The sequence below is a fragment of the Myxine glutinosa genome, chromosome 7, assembly GCF_964187855.1.
Source record: "Myxine glutinosa chromosome 7, kmMyxGlut1.1, whole genome shotgun sequence".
Lineage (NCBI taxonomy): Eukaryota > Metazoa > Chordata > Myxini > Myxiniformes > Myxinidae > Myxine > Myxine glutinosa.
The window spans coordinates 173,242,373-173,265,718 of NC_136267.1; the positions used below are offsets into that span (position 1 = coordinate 173,242,373).

At 42.8% G+C, this 23,346-nt stretch overlaps 1 protein-coding gene across 2 annotated transcripts in view; it reads right to left on the minus strand.

Moving 5' to 3' along the window:
• The window catches only part of LOC137431845 (RNA-binding motif, single-stranded-interacting protein 1), a 400,729-nt gene that overhangs the window by 17,936 nt on the left and 359,447 nt on the right, over positions 1 to 23,346 (minus strand). For both annotated transcript variants that reach the window (XM_078782569.1, XM_078782568.1), the window contains exons 11-12: positions 14,523 to 14,630; positions 1,350 to 1,430 (exon numbers count right to left, since the gene is read on the minus strand). In XM_078782569.1, the coding sequence (XP_078638695.1) occupies positions 1,350 to 1,430; positions 14,523 to 14,630 (189 nt within the window). The remainder of the gene's footprint in view (positions 1 to 1,349; positions 1,431 to 14,522; positions 14,631 to 23,346) is intronic.

A 23,346-nucleotide genomic window follows, 5' to 3' on the forward strand; every position in this document is an offset into this window, starting at 1 on the left:
AACAAATTACAAATGCCTGCCCATAGCAGCAGGGGACATTGTATCAGCGGCACAGCCTACCTTCAGCCATTGATGCTACCTCACTGCCTTGGGCTGCATACAAAAGAAGTGAGTGAGTCAGTGAGTGGTTAAAAGAGTTTTATATATTTGATAATCTCGTTGGATCCAAATTTAATTTGTTTTTTAAAAGGCCAAAATTTGGGAAAACAAAACCATTGTTCCATTGTTATGGGTTGCTAGGCAGTGCTAAGAGGCAGCATTGATGAGTCTAGGATGAAGACAAATGTCAAGGCGAGTTATCTCAAGCACCATGAACAAATTACAAATTCCCCCCTAACCTATTGGTGACTGCGCATCGGAGGAAAGGTCATGCCCCCGCTCCACCGCTCAAAAATGATGCTGCACCTGCAGGCCTCCAACGAACTCCAGACCGAATATGCGTACAAAAATAATATGTAAGGGAGGTTTGTGGAGATCGTATAGCGGAGTTATTCACAATTTTAAATTCCATCTTAACGTTTTCCTTATTAAAATAAAACAGAATCAAACACAATTGTTGATGTCATACCAGTTACCTGGCCTTTATCAGAAAAAAACAGGTTACATAAGGGTCCATATACATATTACATAGTGGATTGTCTTTTAAATATGCAAGAAGATTAATAAAACAATTGAATGAAGAATTAGTGAACATTATGAGCTTTTCATTTTTGCACAGTCCAAGCTCCGTCCTTGTCACGTGACCAAATAGGCCTTCTCAGTCTTCCTCAAGTTCAACGCTCGTCTCAACACCACACCTCAAGTTCAGCGTTGCCCAGGTAAAGAAGGAAATTATAATACCCTCTGCCACCACCACAAGGTGGCGCTACACGGTACACATTTACATAGAGAATTATGCCCCCTCAGCCTCCCACACCCCCATGTGAGGCCGCAGCCACATAGCTTATGTTACCCGTGTTACTCCATCCCCGCCCACCCCCCCCCCCCCCACACACACATACAAAGTTGTATTTGTACCCCAAATCTGGAGTTTAGAACTTAAAATATGTGTATAAGGAACAAAATCACACAGACAGCCCCAGACACAATATATATATATATATATATATATATATATATATATATATATATATATATATATATATATATATATATATATACACATACGTAGCTTCAGAAGTAGCTTCAGGACTTCATATATATATATATATATAAGGTTCAGAAACGAAAATATGAGTTTAATATAATCTATGTGAAGTGTGAAGAGTGATTTAACATGTTGCAACATTCATTGTGGACATACAAGTTCGGGCCGATGAAATGTGAGAGTGAAGTGAGGCTTCACTTACGTCCACTGGAACCGGGGTAGCTGGAAGAGGTGCGTATTGAGGAATGTAGGCACCTTGTATGGCCGTTGCAGAGGGAATATACTGGTGGAAGAAAAAGTACAATAATAGGGGCTTGCTGGTCACATGAGACCTGGACTTCATCTCACCACATCATTTAAGTCACCATAATGCAAATAAGCTGTTTTTAACACAGAAACATTAAGAGGAATGACCTTCAATATATAATAAATGACAACAATTTGATCGTTTTCTTCAAGAAGTCCCAAGGATAAAAGCTTCAAGGAGGATTGCAGCTGTGAACCTGAGTTCTATTTTGAAGAACTGATATTTTTCAAAAATCCTCAAATTGGTATTTAGAAGCAATGGTAGTAAGGGAAGAGGTTGGGAATGTAACATTCGTTAAATAGTGTGTTGTTACACGACTGGACATATCTTGTTCTTGTGAATGCTCTGATTGTCCATTGTTGCATCACATCACAATGCATCACGAGCAATCACCTTCTGTGATGCTCCTTTTGCAATATGAATTATGGCTGGTTGGTGGATAAATCCCCTCCAACTCCACTCCTTAGTGAATGTATTGTAGGTACGAGCGGGCACTCTCGCCCATATGGCCGGAGTACCCTTTTCGGCCCACCCTCTGTGGGCGATGTGCTTTGGCACTCTTGGAAATGCACTTTATATATTTTTTGTCATTTAAAAAAAAGAGTTTTTATTGATCACGATCATATCATACTCCATAATCATAAGATAAAGAAGCCTGGTGTTGCCTTAGCGGTTAGGGTGCCGGCTTGGGATCCTAGGATCCTGGGTTCGTTGGCTTAGTGGTTAGGGTGCGGCTTGGGATCCTCGGATCCTGGGTTTGAGTCCCGGTCGATCGCTGAATTAATGCCAGAGGGGTTGACTCAGCCTGTCATCCTTCCGAGGTCGGCAAATTGAGTACCAGTTCACTTGTAATTCCCTGTGTGTCGCAAGAAGCGACTAACAGGGTTGGTGGCAGGAAGGGCATCCGGCCATAAAACATTGCTTCAAAAAGGGGACCACGGTGCCCAAAAAACGCCAACCCCCGCTCTGCGGGGAAAATTGGCCTCTAAAGGTGGTTCATATCATAAGATAAAGGAGGATTATTTGTAATACCGACTACCACCATAGGTGGCGCTATTTCCACCACACATCAATTTCGGAGTCTCGGTGACATCCACGTTTGCTCTTAATTAGAATAAAGATACGTCAGAGGTAAACTTGAGGCACACTTTCATCAACCGATATATTTAATTGAGGGATAGCAAATTCCTTGAGGGATAGTCTGCACAAAGTCATTTAAATGTTACAAAGGTACGGACGGACAAGTTGCGAGGTTAACGACATTCATCGTTACAGTTTCTGGTCATGTAACCCTCACAGAAAGTGAAGCTGCACAACTTTCGAGACTTGTACTGATTTTCAAAGATGTTCATATCCTGGTTGAATAGGATCAGCACATTAATCTGTACGTGATATAAACAAACATCATGTCAGTGGAAACCAATGTCAAGTTATTATGTGAAAACAACATGGCTGTATGAAATGAGTGTGCAAATTGGCAACAACACCAATCTACAAATGATCACAACAAACTTTCCATTGGCACAAACTCCTTTATTGATAATGTGACAACAATACTGACTTGTGCACATCTAGTCTTTGACAAAATCAGAGGATCCATCTCTTGGTGTGGAATGTTGTGCCGTTGTTTGACCAGGGCCACTTCCGGGTGGTGATGTGGACACTGTGGGTAGACGTATCGACCACAAACATGCCTCCCTGTCCCTAGGATGCCAAAAACTTATTCGACTGGATTTTCGATTTTCGACTGGCCAGAGATTTATTACAGGCCAGTCCACATGAGGGATTTTGTAGTCCTGAAATGTCGCGTTGACAACATGTGAGTGGTGCGGATCGGCGCATTGTAATCCATAAAGTTGATGTTGACACCTTGCTGTTTATTCCGAGAGATGACAACAGTTATAATAATAATCTCTTCCCTTTATCTGACACCTGTAATAGTGGAACTCTGAATGATGATAATATCAGTAGTTCAGCCATCTTCAATTCCAGCCCAAACCATTATGCCAGTTCCACAAAGCCGATCATGTTGCGGAAAGGCAAAATAGGGAATTGCTCCCAACTTAATCATCAATCTTTAACAATCCACTGTTGCAGCAAAGGGAGAATTGAGAATCTTTGTGAAATGAACATTATGTCTTCCACATGATCCTCCAGTTTTGATGTAATTTCGCCCATTCTATGTCTGCCTGTCATACGTCACCACCGAGTCTTTTGCACCTCATACCACTGGGATGAAGTCTGGTTTGAATCAGCTGGCGTGGAATGAAATTATTTTTTAATGTTTGCAGGTTATTCTGGAAAGATCGAGCTTTCGAAAAGCAGTTCCTTATGTAAAGGATTACGAGAAAGTGATTTTCACAAGGATTCTAGGCTCTGGTCGACCTGGACAAGGTTTTTATACGAACTTCCTGTGTGATGGTATGACGTCAGCAATCTCGAAATGACACTGTTGTGAACATTGAACTCGGAAACAATAGCAGTCTGAAACAATGACAAGATATATATATATACACACACACATACACAAGACGAAAGCACCCGGCGTTGCCCAGGTTCTTTTTGAATGAATTTACTACTATAATTCAGCTTTTACTCGTGGCCGTAGAAGATTGACTACTATAATTCAGCTCAGCTTTTAATTGCGAAATGGGCCCAGCCCGGCCGATGCGGCCTTGACCGGCCTCGCCACCTAGCCTATAACCTTCCCAGGGCCCGTCCCGACCTTTTCGGTTCTTTTTGAATGAATTTACTACTAGAATTCAGCTTTTACCCACGGCCGTAGAAGATTGACTACTATAATTTAGCTCAGCTTTTAATTGCGAAATGGGCCTGGCCCGGTCGTGGTGGGCCTCGACCGGTCTTGCCACCTAGCCTCAAACCTTCCCGGGGCCCATCCCGACATTTTCTGTGAATAGAGGTTTCCTCCTATCTTTCACCGTTCAGGAGATTAGCTTGTGCAGACAAACAAACAAAAACTTTTTTTTATAATTATATACAGTATATTGTTGTAGTTTTTAGAACCCTTCACTTTGTAAATATTTGTAATATTCCCTTATAAATAATCCCCTGTAAATATTCCAATTTTTGGTGTAAAAGGTCAAAGGTCGCACCCTAGTTAGGCCACGAGCAACACGTAGCACACCATAGGCTTCTTCTTTAGTTATTTCATTAGTCTGTGTTTCAGGTAAGGACCTGTTCCCAAAAGTTGAATCTGCGTTGTATTAATTAAATACGAGTAGGCCCCCTTGTCAATTCATATTGCCATGTAGCCTTCCTCCAAATTGTCTTTCTGGGCTTGCCAGTAGCGTTCGCTGCCTGGCTCAGCCACCATTGAACACGAGGTCAGGCTTGGAGAAGAAGGGGGCGGGGCGGCAAGAACGAGGTGTGGCCACGTCAACTCACCACCAGGGCGTGGCCGGTAAGCCCCCACCAGCCAACCAGGGCTGAGGTGAGCTCGTTAATAGGCGTGGCTCGATGAAGCATGGCTTGATTTCTAAAGGGGTTATAAAAGCGCAAGCGCCAAGCCCTCTCAGGAGATGCGCGAGGGGAGGCCATTGATAACGGACTGCACCGGGGGATGCTGATTGTGAACGAACTGCGCGGGGAGCGCTCGATTGATTGCCACGTTGTTGGAGCGACCTGTGCGAGGGTACCCTCTGAGACGAACGTTGGGAGAGAGAGAGTTGGCACAAAGATTATGTACGTGGCATCCCAGTCCCCCGCATACTTATAAGGTCCGGTCGCGCGCCAACGACACGCGAAGCTGCCTGCCATTCTTCGCGGCGGACCCAGAGCCTGGAACCATCTGCTTGGAACCTTCTCTTCCTTCCCACCACCACCACCCCATTCATGTAAGTGTGTTTGTATTGTCCTGGGCGTGTGATAATATAAGACTGTTTAAGGCTGCCCTATGTCACTGCTTCTTCTTCTTCTTGTATATTCCCTTCTTTCATTTCCGCTTCGGGTTTCTTGTACATAATTAATAAATTATATTTGTTCTTGCTTTACTTTGGTTCCTCTCATCCGATCGCTTTCGTCCTGTCCCCAATTGAATATCGGTGGCACGATATAGGAACCGCTATAATCGGGTTTAGACTGCTGCTAACGGCTCGAGCTTCAGATTGCTAAACCGCTCGGCAACATTCCATCTTGTCCGTGGCTCGGGCAGAAGTATCGCCCTGCTTCCGACCGGAAGGAGTGCGGTATCTTCTAGGACTCGGACGGCCAGCTTAATAGAAGAGGGGATTGCCGTAAACCGAGATCCGCAACAATATATACACATAGTAATTTCCTCCCTCAACAGCCGTGATTTCCATACACATGACCAGAAGATTTCTGAACTGTTAATGCACAACTTAGGTCACAGTTTGAAAGTTATTGTATGTAATTGAAAGTTATTGCAAAGCCATCGGGAGAAGTAATTTACTTTAAAATCTTGATCCTACAACCAAACTCCAGAACTATCGAGTTGTAAATAGTGAAGCAATACCTGCTCACAGCGACAGATGGCAGCTATCACCTGAAAAAGCCACCTGATGATATACACTTGTTCATTATGGCAATGATTCATTTACATAACGTTGTCTATGAAGTATTTCCTCCACCTTTGTTCTTGCTCCCAATTATGTCTATGGATGCATACATAAAACCAACAAAGGCCAAGACTTATGAAAGAGTGGAACACCAGAGGTCTAAAGGTGCACACCATGATGAAGAGGTAGACGAGAGCAAACAGACATGGTGCTGAAGAGCAAGCACAATCAAATTAGGTCAAAGAGATCATGGAGAGTCCCTGGGGATGACATCAGATGCCTGTGAGTAAGGTCTCTTGGATTTTCCTCTCTTCTTGTGAATCCATGTGGCTTACCTCTCTGTGTGACTTGTGTTTTTAAACAGTTTATTTTTAAGGGTCCTGACCTCTGTTGTAGGTCGTTGCCAGTACAATAAGTTGCTGAAAAAACAAGAATGTAAGTCCTCATCGAGGATACAGCCTCCAACAAGGCCTTAAAAATGGGTTGTGTGCATTTTAGATTCAAATCATGAAATAACTAATTAATTAAGTAATTCATTAATTAAATATTGAAAGCTAAAATGTATATAAATAATTTAAGGCGAGTAGCAGTGTAATGTGTATAAAAAATAAATAAATAATTCAAGCTGGCATGTAGGTTGTAGAATGGTAACTGGGCTAACAAAGGGGTAACATGAAGAAGCATATCGTACTCATCATCGCACGGAAGTGACATTGCACAATCACCATGACACTGTGACTGGTCCCTCCTTCGTTGTATCGAAAGAAGACCTTCGTTAAGCGATGAATAGGCCGAAATGGAAACCATTCATTGTAGCGAACACAGGGGATACCTGTATGTACATATACGAGGGTGCGTTGAAAAGCAATGCCTCCTGTTCTTTTTCTCCAAAAACAGGTAAAGATGTTCGAATGAAACAAAGACAGATACTAACTTCGATCTTTATTCTATCATTGTGCACATTTATTTATCACCATCATCACCACTGCGCTCCATGCATTTCTGCCAACATTCAATCAATTCCATGATGACGTCACAATAGAACTGTGCATTAACTGTGCATTGTGCTCACTTAATCGGCCTTGACATCATCATGGGAAGAGAAATGTTCTCCACAAAGGTATTCCTTAAGTTTGGGGAAGAGATGAAAATCTGACAGAGCCATGTCACGGCGATATGAGGTAGTGAAACTGAGACGACCAATTGCTTCAGTCCTTGGTGCACTCATGTGAGGCTGTGTATTGTCATGCTGGAGGAGAAGCACCTGCATGTCAGGATGCACCCTCCGCATACGTGCCTTCATTAACTGTAGAGTGAATTTTTTTTGGTGCTGGTGGTTTTTTGTGGCGGAACTCCATTTACCATCTCTCACTCTCAGGATCGTACTGGTGCACCCGACTCTTATATACAGTCACAATATTGAGCAGGAACTAATTTCGTCTTGAGTGCAACAACAACTCTGCACACACACTGACGACATTGTTGTGCTGTCCTCTGTCATCTTGATTAATGTAGCACTGAGATATGTCGTGTACAAAACAAAAAAATGTACCACCTTTGGAGACCATTTTTCCCCACAGGGCTGGGGTTGGCCTTTTTCGAGCACCATGGTCCCCTTTTTGAAGCAATGTTTTATGGCCGGATGCTCTTCCTGCCACCAGCCTTGTTACTCGCCTCTTGCAACACACAGGGACTTACCAGTGAGCACTCAATTTGCCGACCTCGGAAGGATGACAGGCTGAGTCAACCCCCCTGGCGTTAATTCAGCGATTGACCGGAATTCAAACCCAGGATCCAAGGATCCCAAGCCGGCACCCTAACCGCTAAGCCAACACCAGGCTTAGATATGTCGTGTCAGAATCACAAAAAAATTCACCCAGTAGGTGGGAAGAACGAACGTGCGGACTGAACTTTGTGTCATTCAAATATTCTTACCTCTTTTTGAGAAAAATCTAGGAGATATTACTTTTCAACACACCCTCATATAGACAAACCTGTATTATCCTCTCCCTTAAAATGTGCATTTTGGAATTTCCAAAAATTTGGAGATATAATTGTGTGTCCCATGACTTTCAGCTCCGATTCCAAAATACTTTGACATGCCTCAAACCTAGGTATTATCGCATACAGGTGCCAAATATGAAATAAATGCATCCATCCATTTTCAAGAAGAGGCTTCAGACAGACGGAACCACAATATAACCCCCAGCGGGGCTGATGCCTGATCGGAGGCTAAAAACATTTATCTTCAGCCAAAGGGGGATTTCATTTTCACATATAACATTCCTGTTTTCTGAGTGCTGTCCTTGAAGCTTTTTGTAACGATTTGACCAGGAATTGTGTTTATACTCGGGGCTGTATGGCGGGTGACGTGAGGGTATAATATAATTGTGTGTCATAATACAAGCACAGAAAACTACCAATTTTATAATTGTCAGAATATTCCTACAACCTTGACCTACAGTCACGTGAAAAAGTAAGTACACCCCATGTAAAGTTTTGACTTTTTCAACATATTTCAACATACAGCTATTTGATCTTCATTTCAACAATATTGACAGATAAAGGTGATATAATATAACAAATATCATGAAACATTTACATTTTGTAGTCCATTGTATAATTTAAATAAACATAAATGCAAATTTCGCATGTGGAAAAAGTAAGTACACCCTTGGCTCCAATAGGTGGTATTGCCTCCTTTGGCAGAAGCAACCTCAAGTAGGCGTTTCTTATAACTGTCTACCAGTCTCTGACATCGACTGGGAGAAATTTTTGCCCACTCCTCCATGCAGAATTCTTTCAGCTGTGCGATGTTTGAGGGGTTTCTTGCATGCGCAGCTCGTTTCAAATTCCCCACAACATCTCGATGGGATTTAGATCCAGGCTTTGACTTGGCCATTCCAGAACCCTCCATTTCTTTCTTTTCAGCCATTCCTTGGTGGATTTACTGGTATGTTTAGGGTCATTGTCATGTTGCAAGGTCGACCTTCGATTGAGCTTCAACTTTCCGACAGATGGCCTCACATTATCCTCAAGCACCCTCTGGTACAATGAAGAATTCATAGTGGATTCTATGATGGTGAGCTGCCCAGGCCCTGATGCAGCAAAGCTGCCCCAAACCATAACATTTCCACCAACCATGCTTTACAGTTGGTATCAGGTTCTTGTGGTTAAGTGCTGTCTTTGGTTTTCGCCAAACATGTCTTCTGGTACTGTGGCCAAATAGCTCTACCTTTGACTCATCTGTCCAGAGCACATTGTTCCAGAAGTGCTGGTCTTTGCCTCGGTGTTCAGTGGCAATCTTTAGTCTTGCCCTGATGTTCTTTCTGGACAGAAAAGGTTTCCTCCAGGCACACCTCCCATGTAGACCAAATTTGTGCAGCCTCTTTCTAATGGTAGACTCGTGCACTTTGGCATCAACAGTGGCAAGAGCTACCTGTAAGTCCCGTGATGATATTCTGGGGTTCTTAGAGACTTCTTTCAGCATCTTGCGGTCTGCTCTTGGGCTGAACTTGCTGGGGCGGCCTGGCCTGAACAAGTTGGCAGTTGTTTGGAATCTTCTCCACTTGTAGATAATCTTCTGGGCAGTCGGATGATTGATTTCAAATTGTTTGGATATCTTTTTAAATCCCTTTCCAGATTCGTAGGCATCTATAACCTTCTTTCTGAAGGCCTCAGAGAGCTCTTTTGATCTCGGCATAGTGACGACGCACACTTCAACAACAAAGAGCAAACCAAACGAAATGTCTGAGGTTTAAATAAGACAGGTTCCTCCAAGATCCTCTCTGACAATGTTCTAATCATTTGCACCTGAGCTGGTGCACCTGATTCTAATTTTAGGTATTTGAAGTAGTGATAAATGTAGGGGTGTACTTACTTTTTCCACTTGCGAAATTTGCATTTATGTTTATTTAAATTATACAATGGACTACAAAATGTAAATGTTTCATGATATTTGTTATATTATATCACCTTTATCTCTCAATATTGTTGAAATGAAGATCAAATAGCTGTATGTTAAAATATGTTGAAAAAGTCAAAACTTTACATGGGGTGTACTTACTTTTTCACGTGACTGTATGTCAAGGTTGTAGGAATATTATGGCAATTATAAAATTATTCCAAAAGCCATTAGAAACTGATGACAACACAGAGCATGACCTGGCCTGTTCGTGTTCCCTTCTGAACCCCTGAATTATGACTGTTGGGAGGGAGCCAGGTTAAGATACTGAATACCACATGTGTTTGTTTATTGTTTACAAGTGTCCCTGTAATTGATGTAAAGCACACGGGTTTCAATAAATATCTTTGTTCTGCATGACATTTATGTACAAGCTCCTCTTGTTAGGGGTAGGTTGGGTTCGGGTTGTTAAGGTTAGGGTTGTTAGGGTTAGGGTTGTTAGTGTTAGGGTTGTTAGTGTTGGGGTTGTTAGTGTTAGGGTTGTTAGGGTTAGGGTTGGGGTTGGGGTTAGGGTTGTTAGGATTGTTATTTGTTAGGGTTGGGGTTGTTCGGGTTAGGGTTGGGGTTAGGATTGTTAGGATTGTTAGTTGTTAGGGTTAGGGTTGTTAGGGTTAGGGTTTGGGTTGTTAGGGTTAGGGTTGTTAGGGTTAGGGTTGTTAGGGTTAGGGTTATGGTTAGGGTTAGGGTTAGATTTGCTAGGGTTAGGGTTAGGGTTAGAGTTGTTAGGGTTAGGGTTAGGGTTAGAGTTGTTAGGGTTAGGGTTAGGGTTAGAGTTGTTAGGGTTAGGGTTAGGGTTAGGGTTAGTTGTTAGGGTTAGGGTTAGGGTTAGAGTTGTTAGGGTAAGCCTTAGATCAACGTGAAAAAACAAAAATTATTGCAATAATTTAAAGACAATTTCTACACCTTTGGACACAAAACACACCATCAGAGTGGAAGATTTGATATCTATTCGGCGTGTAATTATTAAAGCTTCCTTTGCGGGACATTAACCGATTCATTCAACAACATCTCTCCATCTTCAAGGTGTTCTTTAACATCCTTGATAAGCCAAGGCTTAACATTAATGTCATTTTGGTACTCATGGGATGTATGATCTCTGTCTCTCAAATTTTGCAAAAACTTGGCACATTCGGTCAAGTTCATATTGAGTACATGTGCCTCATCTGTTTCTTCATTCTTGTATGATGGAGTCAGGTTGGACATTGCTCTTGCTTCAACTCTGTCCTCGCAGAAAAATCACCAACTGGTCAAACAAGTGGAACATGTCTTTCAATCCTGACAAATCCCACACTCTCACTATGTCTCTCCTGAAAGACCGACTGGACAACCCTCCCATCTACTTTCTGAACAATCCTCTTGAAGAAGTTTTGTCACTCAAGCTTTTGGGTCTCACTATCTGCCATGATCTTTCCTGAGAAACCACATTTCCAAGCTGGCCTCCAAAGCCAGTCGCTGACTGGGCATCCTCCGTCGTGCGAAGTCCTTCCTTGGCACACCTGAGCTCCTCACCACATACAAGGCTTTCATCCGCAGCTCAATGGAATACTGCTCTCCCCTCTTGGCTGGTGCTCCTACCTCACACCTAGCTCGGCTTCACACTGTTGAAATCAAAGCTTTCAGAATCTTTGGAATCTCCCGCGATGAAGCTTATTCTGAGGGCCTTTCACTCTCTCGGCAGGCAAGTTGGTGGTCTTTCTGTGTTCGACCGACTCCTCTCCCATATTGCTCCCCCTGCTCTGTATTTGCTTTGTCCCCCAAATATTCCTGCAGGACGCACAAGATCCGTCAGCAATCATCTTCTGGTGAAACTGCCAACATCAAGACTCTCTGCTCACTTTCACTCTTTCATTCCTCTTTTCCCTCACTCTCTTCAATCCCACTCCTCCCTCCAGGTCTTCAAAACAGCTGTTCACCACCATCTCTTATCTTCCCCCATCCAAAACCTTGATCTTTTCTTCCTCCGTTGATCCACCACAAACCCACTTCCTTCAAATTCTCCGTTTTCTTTCCTGTAAGCTTCTGTAGTATCCATCGTGTTTATCCCATGTACCCCACCCCAGCCCTCTCCCTTCCACAGATCTCCTGATTTCCCTGTTCTCTACTGTTGTTGTGCTTCCCTCTCTCCCCCTCTTGTCTCCCGCTCCCTTTATCATATGTTCTACGTGTTAGCTCTTATACGAGCCTAGACTACATATACAACAAAGTTCAAATTCCCTCTCCTCCTGTAGTCTCCTGTAGTCAATTTCCTCCTGTAGTCAATTTCACCCTCTTCCGCCCGTGCTATTCGAGTCGACTGGACTCTCATCCACCAGATGTGCAGAGCTAGTCATTGTACTACTTCCCGCAAAATGAGCTTCCCTCCCACCAAGGTGGGGATATTCCTCACCAATTTTGACTCCTCCACTTCTACTGGAGCCACCGGAATCAGCACTTTAATGTTCATGACATATTCACCTGCTCTGGCTACGCTTTCTTTGTGATCTTCACCAATTCCTTCTCTGATGGTCACCAGCTTGCTTCATCAAAAGTTACTAATGTTGATTATTAGCGCTGAGGAAGCGCCTCTAGCGAATGACTTCCAGCCAGTGTAACGCGAATTCCTGTCACAGGAATTCTGAGATCATATAAGTGTGACGTGGCAGTTCCTGATTGGTTCGTGTTGGGGAACCCCTTCTCGCTGCCGACGTGACGTAAATTCGCGCACGCGCACTGGTGAAGCGCGAGATTCGGCCCAAGGTTCTTATTATTATTATTATTTTTGTATACAAGATCGAGGCTCGAACCATGATCGAGGCTTGAAATTCCATGCCCGAACCTCAGCGCAATCCAAGAGGATTCACTTGTTATTGTTTGACTTATGTTACTTGTGTTACTTAATTTGACTTATGTTATGTTTGTACTAATGTTGACTACGTAATTACTTTATAAAAAAAATTCCATACAAAAAATTCCCCTTTGACATTGTGGGGTTTTGTGTGTAGATCAGTGACAAAAAATCTCAATTTCAATCCATTTTAAATTCAGGTTGTGAAAACAAAATGTGAATAAAATGAAGGGGAGTGAATACTTTCTGAAGGAACTGTATCGTAACCAATTCAACTGTCTCTAGTTATTGTGATATCTTCTCTATCACATCACATGCTGCACATCAACCTTGTCTTTGTCATTTACATTTGAAGCCCAATTTGGAGATTTTGTATCCATAGTTCCTCTGCCATTTCTTTCAGGTCAGACCATGAACCATGCTCAGAGCATTGGTTCTCAATCAATCAATAAATCATGTCGAGTCTCCTCGGGCAATGATGGCATTGCCTTTCTATGGCTGGTACACACGGGTAAGTGTGTGGTATAGACGGGGGTCGCCACTCCTCTCCGTCCCTCCATTGGGGATTTCACCCTCTTCTGCCCGTGCTATTCGAGTCGACTGGACTCTCATCCACCAGATGTGCAGAGCCATCTGCCATTTAAACTGCATGGCTACAGACCATTACCCTGGTAAGGGGGGCTGACAGGTACTACACTTTGCCCACAGATGACCTGGGGTTATGCAAGGCAGGGGCATCCATCTTCCTGAGGTATCAGAAGACACCCGCATACCCAAAATTAAGAGCAAAGTGGTTCTTTCGTTCTGCTGAAGCAGTTTCTATGGTTCGGGTTACAATACTGGATGGCTCACCAAAACGGGCAGTCAAGGCTGGAATTTGTAATTTGTTCATGGTGTCAGCGATGGGTCGCCTAATCTTTGCGAAGGACACCATGGGATCTTATAGTCCACCAATGAATGCCAGCAGAAGAGACTCCCAATTAACGTCCATCAGAGGGACGGAACACACATTGATGAATCACCCGACCTAGGAAACACCAGGATGACAGTTTATCGTTGGGTCGGGATTCAAACCCAGGCTAGAGAAGAGTGTGTACCTGGAGGCCATCCTGCCAGCCCCCATATTGTTACATGAGCAATGATGCAACATTAATGAAAAGTAATGTGTTAATTTTAATTTATGCTTTTTGGAACCAAGTCCACTTGTAGTTTTGTCAAATTTTCATCAAAGCTCAATCACAATATTGTTTGTAAAAAAAGAAAAGAAAATAAGAAGGCAATTTTGTTTCAGAAATCATGATTCAATGGAATATTGCTTTTCCAAGCATTAGCCAGCATGAAGAAGTATCCAATAAGGAAAAAAGTGTGAAGTATTTGAGGAAACATCCGAGGAACAAACAGTCAGCGGAACATGACAGAGCATCAGGTGCATGTCATATTTTGGCAAATGTAGGAATTACTGCTTGGCAAGGCTGGATTGCAATCCCATCTTCCCTTCAGCAGCCCCCAAATCCTTCATTTCTATCTCACAATTTTCATTTGGTGGTAAATCACGGTTGCTGGCAGAGCGGGTGCAAAAAAATCAGACCTGGCCAACATGTTACACTTCACTGAGCACAGGCTGAAATAAAGGCACCAAGGTGAGTGCATGTGTGGGGAAGAAGGGAAGGCAAGTCTGCATGGAATTGTGTTGCAGGAAGGGAATGGACATGGAAAGAGTGCAATTAAGATTTAAACAAACCTACATTGGCTGAGCTTCCCAAAGACAGCTGGCTCATTTGCTGTGCTAAGGGCATCATTGTTGGTGCTTGCATTGGAAGCGCGTGGTCCATGGATGGAGATAGTACCGTGCCCTGCGGAAAACAACATGCATTTTTCAGGGGGGTGGACACAAGAATAGAGCAACCATCAGCGTGGTAAGCCAATGTATCTGACAAGCACTGGGCATGAAAAGGAAAAGAGCAGCAACTCGAAGATCAGCCATCACTGCATGCCACTTTAAAAAGGTGAGCCCACCCACCAGGCCAAACCACTTCCATCAGCTGTGGCCGATCGGCCATCCAAGCTCGGCTTCATGCAGTGCCTGCTGCCATTGAGGGCGGTGAGCCGTACATTGCACAGCAAACTTTTATGCCCTCTACAGTCACCTCTACCCAGCAGGCAGCTTGTGGCAAACAACTCGGAGGAGCTTGCAGACATGAGTTTTTTCAAATTTGGTATAACCACCCATATAGAGCTTCCATTGTACAAGATAGAATAATACATCTTCTAATTCAGAGAGATATCCTACATGGTCATGTGACCAATTTATCATACAGTATCAACAATGATGCCGTATCAATTTTGTGTTTGCAAAAAAAAAAATTTCATTATAATTTCACCTCTGATATCATGTTCTGTCATATCAGAAATAAGGCCTTCCATAGTTTTTACTCACCAGGCCTTAACCACCTTTGAGGACCAATTCCAACACATCCGACACTCATCATATTCAATAATATAACTAGAATTATTGTACAGTTCAATAAACAATGCCTCAATTTATCACATAAATATGTTTCAGGAAAGAGATATTGGGGCAATAGATTATTTGAGGCCTTAGCACACTTTGCTCTTAATTTTCAGCGAATTGTTACAAAATAAGATGAATAATTAGGCTTTCTCTTCAAAGCTGTAAATATTTCACCTTTCAAACAACCTTCCAATGTGTACAAGACTAACATATTGTAAATACATGATCATTGGCAAATCTGTTCACTTAGATTGTAACGGACTCAGGCTCTCTTACGGGCGATGCGAGGCCGCCGGAGAAATATCTCCCAAGATGTCAAGTGGAGATTAAACTGCGCATGCGTGGATAATCCACCGTGATGCGGTTATACTTAGAAATTTCACCACGTCGTTATTTCAGTCTGGTCAGCATAACCGGAGGGGTTTGGGGGGGGGGGGGCATTCATGCAGGATGACTAGGTTGTCACTTAAATACACAACAATCGTTTCAAAAGTAACACAGGTTTTAAAAAATTGGGCCACAGGAAGTAAAAGTTGGCACTTGCAAAGAAAGCGAGATGACCGAACGGCACATTTAATGGGCAATAACTATCTCCACGGTTACCTTAATGCTACCTTAACATGGGCAGACTCAGTTGGGAACACAAGACGAGTGTGAGAATGACTTCATAGGTGTGGTGCGCATGGCCTTTCCTGGTGAGGCACAATGCAGGCGCGGCCTTGGGCGCCTCTCCCGGTCTGGTCTTGTCCTAGGCTGTCTGTTGATGTAAAGCATGGTGGTGGAAATATTATGGTTTGGGGCAGCTTTGCTGCATCAGGGCCTGGGCAGCTCACCATCATATAATCCACTATGAATTCTTCATTGTACCAGAGGGTGCTTGAGGATAATGTGAGGCCATCTGTCGGAAAGTTGAAGCTCAACCGAAGGCGGACCTTGCAACATGATGTACTCACTCTCTGAGGAACTCACGGCTGTGTGGCTCATTCTCTAGCTGAGTGACCGATGGCGGGGAGCTCTGGGCTGTGAGTCACTGAATGGGCGTTCGCTCTCTGGGAGTCCCGGGCTGAGGGTGCTCTGTATGGCTGAGTGGCCTGGCTCTGAGTTAGTGCCTGGCGCTTTGGTTTACCTTATATAGGTGACCCTATGGCCCCTTCCTGTGCAGGTGTTGCAAATGCTTTGTGGTTTGTGATGCATCAGACGCTGCTACACCATGTCTATAGAGCCTGCGTTAAAGGATTGACATAGCGCACATGTGGCACCCATGTTGATGCAAGAAGAAAGGACAATGGGAGAGATTTAAGGTAAAACACCGATTGGAGATGGGAAAAAGAGACAGACATGAGGATATAAAGAGTGACAGGGAATCCAAGTAGACCTACGATTCTGGTCGATGCTAATTCGGGTTTACAAATGCTTACACTGACACTCATTAAGATATATCTACTGAATAATTAACCCCTCAGTGACCCAAAAGCCATTTTCATAACAATATAACACTTCAGCAACATTTGTTAAAGGATCAACCGTACAAATCAGGAGAGCGAGTGAAAGCTAGAAATCAAGGAATACAACTTGAAAATGCCGTATCACCACGCAGAACAGGAAGTGGCAGCAACCAATTGAAACATTTCACGGAAATGTCATCAAATCACAATAATTTGAGCTTACATTTTGACATTGTGCATATCAATACTAGCATGTCAACAGAGCGGTATTAAAAGAAAAATATTTTAGGTGGATGTTAGTGGCACATGTTGCTAAAAGAAACATCATCAAATGTGTTTGTATGGAGTATGAGCTCCCCGGGCATTTACACAATTCTTGCATTTTCATGGCGTGTGTTTCTCATCAGATGCTGGATGATGTTTTAAGAGATCCCGCTCCATTCGTCAGTCAGTCCCGGTACAAGTTCCCTGAGGTCATGTGGAAGGTTTAGACATTGGCAAATAGGACGACCTAGACGATTACGAAGATCTTCTATCAGAATAAGGTGTGCGCTTGTTACTAGGCACCATTATTTTTTCGTTTCCTACACAAGGTACTTCTTGATGATTCTCACAGGATGACATCGGACATCATCTTGGATCAGAATGAAGACTGAACTAAAGGCAAGAAACACAAAGCAAGAGGTCTTTCGAAAAAGGTCCATCTCGCTGCAATCCACTCGTTGTACGCACTCTGAGGTCTGTGCAGCCACAACTTCAGAGGCCGTAAGTAATTCTGCTCTAAAACGATCATATTTGATGATGTTGCATTGTGCAAAATGATATCTAGAGGCCCATCATACTCATAACATGTCAGTTTTTGGTGACTGATGAGATGTGCACATTCATCAGTGAACAAGACTGCTGTGCAATGTTGAAACTGTAATTTCCGATGATCTTGGGAATATTCCAGCAAGTTTCTGCGGCGGCGTCTGCCTCTGGGCAGTCGTGCAGTTGTTCCTGAAGAACTACATCTTAAACCAAATTCATGTAACCTGTTACTCCCTATCTGATTGTTACTCGTTATCAGTAGTTGTTGTGCAGTAAATGTATCGCACATGTGGAGTGACCGACATTTCTTCAATGCCATCAGTCATCTCGGAGTGTGGATGACCTCCCATGACCTGTACTCGGCTTTATGGGCTTAGACTGCAAGTGAACTACGTATAAACTTGTCACAAATAGAAAAACAAAGTTTGATTGAAATTTAATTCTTAAGTTTAGTTGGTTGGAGAAATTAACCACTGTAAAAAGTTGGCACATTTCAAGAATTTTTTTTTCTTATTATTTTTTAACCTAATTTGCCAGAAATGGCGGAATTTTAGTGTGACAGGTCTAATGAATGCCAACTTCTACACAAACATTCCAACAATTTAGGTTGCACAGGAGATTCCATTGTCAAACATACTGTTATGTTTGTGGGGGTAGATGGAGGAATTCCATAGTAAAGATAGGATTGTATAGTTATAGTATGGACCGTGGACGCGTAGGAGACATCTCAATGTATTTAAGTAGGGAAACTGGAGCTTGCTTAAGATTGTTCATGTCTTCACACGAGGGGCGAAGCTGTGTTAACTAGTTAGGGATTAAGGTTAGTTCTCCCCAGTACGTGATATTCCCTCTGTGATTTTGTCCCCACGTTTTTACAACTACACAAGGCCAGCCATGCAAAGCTCCATTAAACCACCACAACCGCCGACAAAACCCAAACATTGCCGATCGGCAAATAAGCTCCTCCTTCATTAACACTCACGCCAAGCAAATCCGACAGGCCACGACCCAAAGTTCATGATTGGATGAGAAGACCGTGGGGTGATTCAATAGAGCTCGGCCATTGGTAGGTATGATGTCAGGAGAGAGGGTTTGAGGGGAGTGAGAAGAATAAGAGAGCAGCTCGCTCGCTCGCTCTGTGTGTGGGTTTTTGGAGAGAAACGGACATTGGTGGAGGAGCTGCGTCTTTTCCTTGGGTGTGCGCCTGAGAGGATCGCTTTTGCCTAGTCGGCAGTATTTTGAGGGGTTTTTCGGACACTGCTGAGTTAGTGGTGGACTGGGTCCATGTTGTGCTTCCCCGGACGGCAGGGAGACCTGAAAGAGGTCTGCCCTCACAAAGTACCTCACGTTTGTGGAGCCGAAGAGCGCGACTCCGTGGCCATCTTGCGTGCTTCCCGCCTGTGGGGCTTCGAGCTTTAACGAGCACAAAGCTCCTAAAAGTCCTCGTTGAGGCAAAAGCTGAGTGCTGGCCATTCAAACGAAACATTTTATTTTCATTAGCTTTTCCCTGTGTGTTGTACTTGTGACTGAGGGGAGACGTCTCACAGTAGGAAATATTAGATTTACCTCACATTTCATTTTTATTCCTTGCTTTACTTCATTAAATTAATTGTGTGGCATTTCTCATTCATTGTGTTCGTTTATTTGTTGTGTGTTCGGGACTAAACCCGTGTGCTTTTGTTCAGGTAAGCACTTCACTTCCTTTCATCCTGTGCGCGGCAAAACCAACCGCCAATTTTGTCAGTTCGACTCGGAATTAAGGACCGTTCCGGCTATTCGTCCAAGGCTGGTGTTGATCGGTTACGGACAGGAAAATATTTAACGAGACTGATTTTGTTCCACTAATGCCAAAGAGATTATGAACTAGAACGGCACTCAGTAGAGAGCATACCTGCGCCTGGTTGGCCATATCACTCAATGATGAAGAATCACTTAAAATACTTTACTAGCTCGATCCGGATGTGGTTCTTCACCAAAATTGAATCGCTTCTTCCTTGTCACACACAGGACCTGTCCAAGTTTCGTCCAAATCCATCCATAACTTTTTGAGATATACTGCTATGTATAGTTTTTGGCCGTATCTCCCAATGGTGAAGAATCAGTTAAAAAATTTAAATAATCCTCATATCCGAATCCATATTCAGATCTTCACCAAAATCAAATCGAATCGTCCTTGTCAGACACCTAACCGGTCCACCAAGTTTCGTCCAAATCCGTCCACAACTTTTTGAGATATTTTGTTCACAGGCAAACGGACAGACAATCAGACATGGGTGAAAACATAACCTCCATCCACTTTTGGTAGCGGAGGTAATAACGATGAATTGTGTTAAAATATATTAATTATGTAATTTTAATGCATATTTATATGAGAGCATGATGGGCTAACAGGATGGCCTGGAAGTACGCAAACTCGACTCTAAGCTCCCTACACTGGGATTGAATCCTGAGTCAGCTACAAACTGTCATCCTGGTGTTGCACATGCAGGTTGATTGATCAATGTGTGTGCTGTCCCTTGAGTAGACATTAAATTGATGTCCTATCTGACAGCATTTGTTGGTAGACGTTAAAGATCCCACGGTGTCCTTTGCGAAAGCTAGGTGAGCTGGCGCCGGCACCCTGGACAAATTGCAAGTTCCTGCCTTAAACAGCAGAAGGAATTGCATCAACGGCACAGCCAAATCCTCAGTCAGTGATGCTACCCTGCAGTCTTTTGCTGCATATGAGAGAAGAATGGGAGCAGGATCTTTCGTGATAGATACGCCATGAACCAACAAGCCCAGTTTGCACTTGACTGGTTTAGAGATACAGTCACGTCAAAAAGTAAGTACACCCCATGTAAAGTTTTGACTTTTTCAACATATTTCAACATACAGCTATTTGATTTCATTTCAACAATATTGATAGATAAAGGTGATATAATATAACAAATATCATGAAACATTTACATTTTGTAGTCCATTGTATAATTTAAATAAACATAAATGCAAATTTCGCATGTGGAAAAAGTAAGTACACCCTTGGCTCTAATAGGTGGTATTGCCCCCTTTGGCAGAAACAACCTCAAGTAGGCGTTTCTTATGACTGTCCACCAGTCTCTGACATCGACTGGGAGAAATGTTTGCCCACTCCTCCATGCAGAATTCTTTCAGCTGTGCGATGTTTGAGGGGTTTCTTGCATGCACAGCTCGTTTCAAATCCCCCCACAACATCTCGATGGGATTTAGATCCGGGCTTTGACTTGGCCATTCCAGAACCCTCCATTTCTTTCTCTTAAGCCATTCCTTGGTGGATTTACTGGTATGTTTAGGGTCATTGTCATGTTGCAAGGTCGACCTTTGGTTGAGCTTCAACTTGCCGACAGATGGCCTCACATTATCCTCAAGCACCCTCTGGTTCAATGAAGAATTCATAGTGGATTCTATGATGGTGAGCTGCCCAGGCCCTGATGCAGCAAAGCTGCCCCAAACCACAATATTTCCACCACCATGCTTTACAGTTGGTATCAGGTTCTTGTGGTCAAATGCTGTCTTTGGTTTTCGCCAAACATGTCTTCTGGTACTGTGGCCAAATAGCTCTAACTTTGACTCATCTGTCCAGAGCACATTGTTCCAGAAGTGCTGGTCTTTGCCGAGGTGTTCATTGGCAAACTTTAGTGTTGCCCTGATGTTCTTTCTGGACAGCAAAGGTTTCCTCCAGGCACACCTCCCATGTAGATCAAATTTGTGAGGCCTTTTTCTAATGGTAGACTCGTGCACTTTGACATCAACAGTGGCAAGAGCTACCTTTAGGTCCCGTGATGACATTCTGGGGGTTCTTAGAGACTTGTTTCAGCATCTTGCGGTCTGCTCTCGGGCTGAACTAGCTGGGGCGGCCTGGCCTGAACAAGATGGCAGTTGTTTGGAATCTTCTCCACTTGTAGATGATATTCCGGACAGTCGAATGGTTGATTTCAAATTGTTTGGAGATCTTTTTAAATCCCTTCCCAGACTCGTGGGCATCCATAACCTTCTTTCTGAAGGCCTCAGAGAGCTCTTTTGATCTAGGCATGGTGACGCCGCACACTTCAACAACAAAGAGCAAACCAAACTAAATGTCTGAGGTTTAAATAAGACAGGTTCCTCCAAGATCCTCTCTAATGATGTTACAATCATTTGCACCTGAGCTGGTGCACCTGATTCTAATTTTAGGTATTTGAAGGAGTGATAAATGTCCGGATGTACTTACTTTTTCCACATGTGAAATTTGCATTTATGTCTTTAAATTATACAATGGACTACAAAATGTAAATGTTTCATGATGTTTGTTATATTTTATCACCTTTATATATCAATATTGTTGAAATGAAGATCAAATAGCTGTATGCTGAAATATGTTGAAAAAGTCAAAACTTTACATGGGGTGTACTCACTTTTTCACGTGACTGTATGACAGTGACTTCAGACACCTTGATCCATTGCCTACCTAAATCATGTAAACTCGATCATAGTGAACATTCGGGAGGCTGACAGATTTTTGTAAAAACAAAAAGTATATATATATATATATATATATGTGTGTATATATATTTATACATAACCACTAGATATTTTGTGGCACTTAATCTTAAAGTTTTGCCATTAAGGCCAAAGGTAGTGTTGAACATAAAGATGGCTTTTCTCAGTTTTTTTGGCAGGCAGTGTATACACATACGCTTTATTGCTACACACAAGCTGAGCTATTCCTCATATACGAAACTGTTACCTTCATGTTATCACCTTTCCAGAGCACGCATGAGGTCACATATACTATACGTTTCTGTCTGTGAATACAGTAAAAGACTTGAACCTCACTTGTACTACTTCTTTTCCATTTTCAAGACGTGCCAGGCCTGTCATCACATGGAAAACCCACTCGTGCACTGTTTTGTGCCTGATCCTAGATTCACCAGGTCTAACAGACATTCTAGTATTAATATTGATGACAAGAAGCTTAACACCACATGACAAGAACAAAAACGCTAGGATGAGTAATGTAACTTTGTTAATAGCCACGAAAGCCACTTATTGATGATCATGCAATGACAATTGTGAAACAAACCTGTTCTGCACTTGCATGTGCTGCATTTTGTAATATTCAAAAATAGAAGGAATACAATTTTAAAAATGTAATTATTTTAATATACATTCACATGAGGATTATATATGATAAGTCGGGATTCAAATTGAAATTACTAAGCAAAATACAAGTTCCATAAGGATGTCGCATCAGAATGATCTGTGAACATGATCTGTTTGCCCCGGCGGTATAATACCCCCAGCAAAGGGCTGAAACTGTGTTCAGATACTGCGTTCATTTAACTATTATATTTCTCCAAGGATCACCCCAAACAACGTCGAACCTGATGGTAAACCATGCACAAAAGTCTTCATTTAAAATAATTAGGGGATAAGGGTAGATACAACAAACAACAACAGGCATTTTAAGGCCATTTTCCCTGCAAGAGCAGGGGTTAGCCTTGCGGTCCCCATGACAATCTTCTACATTTTGCCCGATTTTCTGCATCTCCTCTTGTTAACCCCCTTGTGCCCATTTCTTCTTCGACCATCTTTAGCCAAGTCTTTCTCGGTCTTCCCCGTCCTCTCCTTCCTTTTACATTCATTTCCATCATTCTTCTCAACCAGTCACTTTCATCCTTCCTCAACACATGACCAAACCATCTCAAACTGTTTCTCTTCACAGCATCAATCACAGGCTCTATTCCCATCATCTTTCGCAATTCATCATTTGTCTTCCCCTCTCTCAACGATACTCCACACATC